At 62.4% G+C, this 8,689-nt stretch overlaps 1 protein-coding gene across 2 annotated transcripts; it reads right to left on the bottom strand.

The window, feature by feature from the left end:
* Positions 1-97: 97 nt before the first annotated feature.
* PRICKLE4 (prickle planar cell polarity protein 4) lies at positions 98-7,683 on the bottom strand. Of its 2 annotated transcripts, XM_053997989.1 has the most exons (10): positions 7,638-7,683; positions 7,384-7,486; positions 6,971-7,103; positions 3,219-3,371; positions 2,978-3,085; positions 2,316-2,453; positions 2,024-2,224; positions 1,614-1,800; positions 1,221-1,508; positions 98-1,001 (listed from the first exon to the last, which is right to left on the bottom strand). In XM_053997989.1, the coding sequence occupies exons 4-10, from the start codon at positions 3,366-3,368 to the stop codon at positions 535-537; spliced, it is 1,539 nt and encodes a 512-aa protein (XP_053853964.1). In that variant the 5' UTR covers positions 3,369-3,371; positions 6,971-7,103; positions 7,384-7,486; positions 7,638-7,683; the 3' UTR covers positions 98-534. The 2 variants fall into 2 exon arrangements, with proteins under 2 accessions (XP_053853964.1, XP_053853963.1); XM_053997988.1 differs by lacking the exons at positions 7,384-7,486; positions 7,638-7,683 and having other exon boundaries at positions 6,971-7,168.
* Positions 7,684-8,689: the final 1,006 nt, after the last annotated feature.

Raw genomic sequence — 8,689 nt, forward strand, 5'->3', positions numbered from 1 at the left:
TGTGGCAGAAGGCAGAGGTCGCCCCTGGGGACCTCCCAGCCCTGGTGACATTGTCAGTGTCACAATGGGCTGGGAAGGAACAGGGCAGACCCCGCAATCAGATTTCAGCCAGACTTTATTGGAGTTTTGTCATGGGCAGCAGCAGAGCTGCGCCCTGGTCCCCTCCCCGTGGTGGCAGCAGGACATGGTGCCACCAGGGATGGAGAGCAGGGGGCAGAGGGGCACAGAGGGGCCCAGGGAAGGATCCCACGTGGTCCCCAGCCGTGGGGTGATGCAGGCAGCTGCCCTTGTCTGGAGCTCCGGCCGCTCTCCCCGGAGCTGCCGCCTTGTTGGAGGTGCTGGAGGCCGGCCCAGCCCCGCTCCCTTCCTGCTTTACCTGTTCCTAATTTTGGGAGAGGCTGGCAGGAATTGCAGGCTCTGCCGGGGGCAAGGATCCCAGCAGCTTCTCACACCAGCCTCGGGCCGTGTCGCTTGGAACACGTCGAGGCCGTGGCAGGACCTGGCAGTGCCACTCGGGGACCCCGGACCCCGCTGCTAGGACACACTGCAGTGCTTGGCCGTCCTGCCCCTGCCCCTCCCCGGGGGCTCCCTGCCCAGGGAATTCATCCCGGGCTTGGGGATGGGCTTCCCGAAAAAGAAACCCTCCTCCTCCGAGTCCGAGTCCGAAGATGAGGAGCAGGTGGGACACCAGGAGTCGTCCTCCTCCGTGCCATCCTCTGCCCGGGGGCCGTGTCGGGGAGGGGAGGTGCCCGCTTGGAACTGTGGGTTTCCATTGCCTGCAGCTGTTCGGGGTTCAGGCTCCCCCAAAAGCGGGTGGCCCAAGGCTCCGGGCTCGTTGGGCCGCTCTGGGCCGGGCTGGGGGGCCGAGGGGCGGCCGGCTGGGGGTCCCAGCATCCCTGGGTGCTCCTTGGCAGCGTCGCTGCTCCGCTCCCGTGCGGCCGCTCCGAGATCCTCGGGGCTCCTGAACGCCGGGTGCACTGGGGCCTGATCCGAAAACGCCTCTGGAAGAGGGGAAGTGGGCGTAAGGGAGGAAGGAGAAGCTGAGCCTGCCCTCCCACACTCCTCCCGCAGCAAAGGTTGTCTCGGGACACAACGGGGTGGCACCGACCCACTCCCACCTCCCACCGTGGGGAGTTTATCACCAATTCCCACGGTGTGACATTCCCAATAAAGTCCCCAGAGCCTGGATTTGCTCCCACCCCATGGCAGCAGGATCCTACCAGCCCCTTCCCCCCGCTGCCTGCAGCCCCCCGCTGCCGAGCTCCTGCCGGCCCGGGACAGGGGCGTGGAGTCGGGGGACGGAGCGGAGGCGAAAGCCGAGTCGGAGGAGTCGGAGGCGGTGGAAGAGGCGTCCTGGCCGCGGCTGCAGGTGTCGGAGCAGAAGAGGCGGCCGCGGCGGCAGGTGAGGGGCTGTCCCCGCAGCGGCGCCCGGCACAGGCTGCAGCAGAAGCAGGCGGCTCGGGCGTGCCAGTGCAGCCCCTGGTGCGTGACCTCCTCGCTGTCAGCACCTGCGGGGGCAACCACAGCGTCAGGGAAAGGTTCTTCTAACCCAAAAAAAAAAAAAGCCCAAGTCCATGCTCCGAAGGCTCCGGCTCCGCAGGGGAGCCCCGTACCGATGGGGTCCCCGCACGCCTGGCACGGCTCGGCAAAGAGGCTCTCGAAGCAGCCCCGGCAGCAGGGCCGGCCGCTCCGCATCACGTAGCGCTGCCCGCGCAGGGGCTCGTCGCATTCCAGGCAGCAGAAGTGCTCCAGGTGCCAGCGCCGGCCCTCGGCCTCGATGCACTCCTCCATGAAGATCAGCTGGAATGGGAAGAAAGGGCCCCGTCCTCTCAGCACCCCGCTGGAAAAGCCGCGGTGCTTTGCTGTGCTGGGCAGTGAGGAGGAGCCCCCAGCCCGTGGGGCTCTCGGGGAGGAATATTCCTCCAGCCCATCAGTGGTTTTGATGGATTTGGAGCCCCCAGCCGAGCTCGGGGACATTTAACAGCCAAAGGGAGGGCAAAGCCTCCCCCTGGCCGGCGCCCACCTGGTCGCAGGAGGCACAGCGGGGTCGGAAGAGCTCGGCGTGGTGCCGGCCGCAGTAGATCCTCCCATCCTGCTGGAAGTAGATGAGATCCACCAGCTGCTGGTGGCAGAAGTGGCAGGAGAAGCAGGACGGGTGCCAGAACTGGTCCCCCAGGCGAGACGCTGAAATCCCCGGGTCCCCTTTGTTCAGCCTCCGGCCGCACTGCAAGGCAGAGGGACACGAGGTTTGGGGCAGGGCCGGCTTTTGGGGACGGGTCCCTGCCAAGGAAGGGCAGCTGGAGGGGACACCTCACCTTCCTGCAGGGACAGCCGTGGCAGGGGCCTGGCACGGGACACGCCAGGCCCTGTCCCAGAGCCTCCTGCCTGCGGCGGGCGCTGAAGGCTCGGAGCTGGCGCCGCTCCTCCTCGGCGAGGTCGGGGCAGTACCGCTCCTGTGGGGCACGGGGGTCAGCGGGGCTGGGGTTTGTGATGCCTTAGGAAATCAGCTGTTATCTTTTCCATACATTTATAATCCTGCAGTTCTTTGGTGCGTAACTCTAAATTCCACACACAGTGTGAGCTGCTGCTTTCCCATTTTGGGACACAGACACAGCAATTCCTCTCCAGGCCTGGCAGTCAAGGACACCTCACTGCCTCAGGCCCTGAGAGATGTAAACGAAAGGGAGTTGGGGGGAGCAAACTTGGGGTCAATGACTTCATTACCTGAAGCTGTAATTGGAGGATTAACCCCCAATATGCAAATGACCCAAATTTATAAAAGTGTGAAACCCGTGACCCGTGGTCCATCTTTGGGTGCAGCCCCTGGGGTGGCTTTTTCTGCCCTAAATGTACCTGAAGGCCCTTCAATAAATAAAACTGCTTTTTATAGCTAATTTTGTCTGGTTTTTGGGTAGTCCCAACAAGGCATCAGGTGAGCCTGGGGAGGGGAGCAGCACCCCAAAAAGAGGGGTCTTACATCGCAGTCCTGAGGAGGCAGCTGCTGCAGGAGGGCTCTGGCGCGGAGCCGGGTCCTGTCAGAGGGAGAGCCAGGCTGGGGCGAGCGGAGCCCGAAGCACGGCGGGACCTTGGGAGAAACAGGAATTTCAGGGGGGGATTCGACTGTGTTTAAGGTGCTAAAATGTGTGTTTAACCCCGGGAAAAGGGGCGCTGTGGTGTGGGAACCACGCGGGGCCGGGGCAGAGCCGGGTGCTGCCCACCTCGGGGGGCGCGGGGTCCGCGGGGGGCTCCAGGTACTCTTCCAGGGCACAGCCGGAGTCGCTGTCCGACGAGGCCGGGGGGAGGCCGGTGGTGGTGCCGCAGGGGGAGGGCTCGTCCCGCCGGGGCCATGCAGGGCTCGGCAGGGACATGAGCTGGGGACAGAGAGCCAGAGGTGTCAGACACGAGGCGGGAGCAGGGATCCATCGCCGGACACGGATCCTGTGCCCTCCTCGTCCCCTGCAGGGAGCCTGGGGCACGCCCAGCTGGGATGATGCTCCAAGGCATCACGACCTCGAGATCTTCGGCTGAACCACTGCAGGAGTCCGAGGGATTTTTGGGGGGGGCTCCTTTCTCTTTGGGGGTTACAGCAGATCCACAACGAGGATACTTGGCAGGGCTGGGGCTCTGCCTGCTGAGCGGGATGGGATGGGATGGGGATGAAGCCAGGCAGGGAAGACCCCAAATGCCCAGTCTCAAGCTGGAACAGGTTTTGGAAAACAGCAACACCCACAGCTTTCCCCCAGCTGCCACCAGCCCTTTGCTGGCACGGCTAATCCCGGGTCTAGTGGGAACAGACTGAGGTTGAGCCCAACTCAGTGGAAAATAATTCCTTCCCCTCGGGCTGCCATTGTTCTGCCCAGGGCTGTTCCTGCCCGGCTGTCCCAGCCCACAGCACACGCCTGGCTCGGGGTTATGCAGTGGAAACCCATCCGGAGCCATCCCCTCCTCCCCACGCGGGCGCTTTCCACCGCGCTTCCTTCCTGCCCCGGCTTCCCAAAACAAAGGCGAGATGCTGATGTGTGGCTCCTGGGGTTCCCTGGATGCCAGCCCAGAGCCTGACGCCCTCAGCCCGCGCTTCCTGCCCTGCCATGGGGAGCCAGGGTGGGATGGGGGTGGGGGACAATCACGGGGCTGTGACCAAACACGCCCAGGGATTCACCCCTGCAACGCCCGCCACGGATGGATCAACCCCTCTGGAAAATGTTCCATGCATAAAACGGTCTCAGGGATGAGAGGTGAGAACCCCCAGACCACGAAATTTTGGCCCTCTGCCAGCACGAGGACCCGTTCCCTGCTCCGCACTGGGATGGTGCTGGCGTGTCCCCTCTGTCAGCGACATCCCAGTGTCCCCACTGCTCCCAGCAAACACCTCCAACGCTCCCCGTGTGCCCCTTCCTGAGCAGCACCTCGGGGCGCTGGGATGGGGCCGGGGGCAGCTCCGGAGCCGGGAGCAGGTGGGATCAGCCGGGGCAGCTCAGGTTTCCCTGCCCCGCTGCCGGGTCAATGATTAACGCTGCAGATCGGCTAATCAGAGAGATAAAACAAAAGGGCTGCCGGCTTTTTCCTGCCGTTTGGGGTCTGGAGCCCTGGGGCAGCCCGGGGGGGACGCAGGGCTGGTTGTAGGGTGTCGTTCAAAGCTGTGCTTTGGGATGGGGACGGAATAATCTGGCTTGACTGCGTATTTGCTACCCAAAAAGAGCCCTGGCCTTGCTGGCTTGGTGAGGGACCACAGCTGGGCCAGGGAACAGCCTCGGCTCTACAGGAGGAGCGGGGTTGGGGGAGACCCTGGGATGCCGAGTGGGGACCCTCATGTCCAGCCCCAGCTCTGCTGCTGCCTGCTTTGGGAACGGTGTCCCCATTTCTCCCTCCCGTGGGAGGTGGGGGCATTCCCGGGCTGCGCCGGGCTCATTAAGCCTCCAAGCTGCATTTGTGTAATCTCTTGGAGCTTTGCTGTTAATTAGACCCCTGCGATGCTCTGGGCACTCAGCGGGGCCTGGCCCCAGCCCCGAGAGGCACAGGGACCCCATCCCAGGGCCACCAGCACGGTGGGGTGACACTGGGGGGAGGGCGGCTTGGGCAGGGCTCCCGGCTGCTGTGGACGCGCGGGGATGTGCCGGAGAGCCCAGCCCAGCCCAGTTTGATGCGATTACGCCGGCTGGCAGCCGTCTGGGCTGTAAACAAGTCCCTGTAATTAGCCCCAGACGGTGACAGAGGTACGCGCCTCCCTAATGCTAAAGAGCCAGGCAGCCCCAACAGGTCTGGCTCCTCTGCTCCCCGGCCCTGTCCCCTCTTCCTTCCTGCCCTCCCTCGCTGCCTCCGGGCACTCCTGCTGCTGCCCTTCCCTGCCAAGGGATGCAGGGATGCTCCCAGCCTGCCTCAAACCCGCGGCTCAGGCGCCGGGGGGAGGTGGCACCATGGTGGCACTTTGGTGGAGCTGCCTCTCCCTGCCAGCAAGTCCCCGAGAAGGGACGTGTGACAGACCAGTCGGGCAGGCTGGGTGGCACTGGCTGTCATTTGCCTTGGCTGGAAATCCTCCTGTCCTGCCTGTGGGAGCTCCTCCGGATGCCTTTGCCCGGGCTCCTCTCGCTCTCCAAAGGATCGGAAGCCGTCGCGGCTCCCTGGGTACAAGAGGCTGAAATTCCCGGGAATGCTAATCTGATTTGGCTCGCGGCGAGCAGCCCCCGTCTCCAGCTGGCTGCGGGAGCCCGTGTGGGCTCCCAGCCCTCTGCTGCCAAGGTCACACATTAACTTGGAGCGCAGCCACCCCAGCCTGCTCGGAATTCAGCACAGGCTCCCCGTTCCCAGCCCGCCCAGGGAGCCGCATCCCTGCCTCAACTTTGCTTTTGCAGAGAGCCCAGGAAACACAACATCTCCAAAAAGCCCCTCAAAGCAGCACTGGCAGCTCGCAGGGGCGCAGCTCCACGCTGGCCTCACCCACGGGATTACCTGTTTCTGCTTGAGCTCCCGTCAACACAGCTGCGCTGGAGGAGCAGGAATAAAGATGCAAAGCTATAAAGATGCAGAGCTATAAAGATGCGTCTTTTGGGGCGAGATAAGCTGAGGTCTGGCAAGGAGAGCCGGAGCAGCAAGTCCTGCCCGACCTGCAGCCGGTCTCACCGAGGAGCCCACGGTGCCTTTTGGACCTGGGGTGGCACCAGGTGGAGCAGCCCTTGGTGCCACTGCTGGGCACAGCAGAGTCGTGGCCCCTCGCTTTAAAAACGCCTTTGCAGCCCCCCAAAGGACGGGGCAGGGTCTCAGCATCCTGCTCTGCCACACTGCACCGTGTCACCAGATGGGGACCGCGGCCCGTTGGCTCACCAGGGGATGTGCCAGTGCTGCAAAAAGCTTTTCCTGCTGTGTTTTCCCTCCGTCCCGCAGGCACGGCAGGGAGCAGTAACCCATTAACCCACCCTGGCTCACCCGTTCGTACACCCGCAGGTACGGACCGAGACCCCCGCCCCTCGTCTCCCTGCAGCCACCGGGATGAAGATTCGCGACCCCTCCTCTCCCCGTGGCCACCAGAAGGAAGCCCCCCACCCCTCCCCGTGGCCACCAGACTTCAGCCCGGCACTTCCAAAGGGGCCCAGCTCCATCCCCAATCCCGAAATCTCCCATTCCCGGCCAATCCCCGCTGGAGCAGGGATGGTGGAACCAGCGCTGCCCGCGCACCTGCCCGCTCCGGGCTGGCAGAGCCTGGCACGATGGAACGGGCGTCACCTCCTGCTCTCAGGGGACATTTCCCGAAAACAAAGACCGCTGGGACAGCGATATTATCTCCCTCCAAAAAAAAAAAAAAAAAAAAACCAAAACCAACTCCAAACAGCCAAAATCCCCCCGCTCTGCCTCGTTCCCGTCCCCTTCCCCTCGCAGCAGGACCTCCCCGCTGCCCCCTCCTCCCAATCTCCCTCTCCCCCACCTCCACTCGGAGCTGGGAGAGCCGAGCCCGGGAGTCCCTTCCAGCCGCACGTACCTGCCCCTTCCCGGCGCTCCGGGCCCCGCGCTCCGCCGCTCCGGGCTTGGCCGCCCGCTCCAGCCCCGCGCCGGCCGCCGCCGTCCCGCCCTGCTCCGGAGGACGCGAGGGAATGGAGCCTGGGCTGGGAAAACTTTGCAAAGCGAAAGGAAAACATCCAAGCTCAGTCAGGGAAACACTTTTTTTTTTTTTTTTTTTTTTTTTTTTCCTTTCTTTCCTCTCTCTTTTTTTTTTTTTCCCTGCCTGCCCAGGCACTGGCTCCGCGGCAGCCGGGGTCCTAATTAGAGGCTTTTTAGCCTAAACCTCGGGAGCCAGCCAATGGCTGGAATTCCAGGGCAGGCAGGGAGGGGAAAGGGGGGGGACATTAACCCTACAGGGGAAAGAGCTGCCGATGACATCTGGCTCGCTCGTACCTCTCATTTTCCGAGCGCCCGCGCCCTTCCCTCCATCTGCGGCTCGGTTCACCCCAGGTTGCCGTTTGATGGCTTTTATGATCCCGCGCGGTGATTTATTTCCCTGCCGAGATCAGAAAGAGTTGAAGCTTCATGAAAGAGGGGGAAGTGTCATTACACCCCAATTTAGAGGTGGAGAAACTTTGGCTGGGCTCTCACAAAGGAGTTAGCCAGCGGCAAGTCAGGATGTCCTAGTTTCCACAAGCCCTGAACACCTGACGAGGCTCCTCCGAGCCATTCCAGACCAGCTCCGGCTGCAGCAATTCCACCCGGGCAGGAGTCAGGAGAAAATTTATCAGAGCCTGACGCGAGGCACAGCGTCCTGCTTGTGTTCCTGTGCATTTCTCAGCGTGCTGTAAGATTTTCCTGCCCGCTGATGTGACTTTGGGGACGAGAAGGGACACGGCATCCCCAAAAACGTCTGCGGGGACCAGGCTGGATCTCTGCCGCCTGCGTGCTCCCGGGAGCTGTGGCTCGTTTTGGGAGCCCCGAGGGGTGCAGGTGGCTCGTGTTGGTTCTGGGGTCAGGGGTGGCACTGCAGCCACAGCGCACAGGGATGGCAGCTTGGCAGAGGAGGTGCCAGGCTCCGTGACAAGTGACAAGCCCGTGGCACCGCTGGGCGAGGCCGTGCAGGGCGGCGCTGGGGCACAGGTTATGGTGCTGCTTTATGGAAGTGGTTGCCCCATCCCTGGAAGTGTCCAAGGCCAGGTTGGATGGGGTTTGTGATGCCTTAGGATTTCAGCTTTTATCTTTTCCATACATTTATAATCCTGCAGTTCTTTGGTGTGTCACTCCAAACTCCACACACAGTGTGAGCTGCTGCTTTCCCATTTTGACACAACAATTCCCCTTCAGGCCTGGCAATCAAGGACACCTCACTGCCTCAGGCCCTGAGAGATGGAGACAAAAGGGACTTGGGGGGAGCAAACTTGGGGTCAATGCCTTCATTACCTGAAGCTGTAATTGGAGCATTAACCCCCAAAATGCAAATGGCCCAAACTTATAAAAGTGTGAAACCCATGACCCGTGGTCCATCTTTGGGTGGGCTTCATCTGCCCTAAAAGCACCTGGAGGCCCTTCAATAAACAGAACTGCTTTTTATTCCCCTCATTCCGTCTGGTCTCTGTTTTAGGTAGCCTGGGTAAGGCACCACTTGGAGCAACCTGTGGAAATTGTCCCTGTCCATGGCAGGAAAGGGATTTTTAAAGTCCCTTCCAACCCAAACCATTTGAGGACCCTTTGAAAAATCCCCTGAGCAGGGGGAGAA

The sequence above is a fragment of the Vidua macroura genome, chromosome 24 (genome assembly GCF_024509145.1).
Source record: "Vidua macroura isolate BioBank_ID:100142 chromosome 24, ASM2450914v1, whole genome shotgun sequence".
NCBI lineage: Eukaryota > Metazoa > Chordata > Aves > Passeriformes > Viduidae > Vidua > Vidua macroura.

Bases quoted from the DNA above. Each gene is read 5' to 3' on its own strand.
- PRICKLE4 (XM_053997989.1), bottom strand. From the start codon at position 3,368: ATGTCCCTGCCGAGCCCTGCATGGCCCCGGCGGGACGAGCCCTCCCCC. The intron at 2,454-2,977 runs GTAAGACCCCTC...CGTGCCCCACAG, and splicing joins TGCCTCCTCAGGACTGCGAT to GAGCGGTACTGCCCCGACCT. The intron at 2,225-2,315 runs GTGAGGTGTCCC...TCTGCCTTGCAG, and splicing joins ACGGCTGTCCCTGCAGGAAG to TGCGGCCGGAGGCTGAACAA.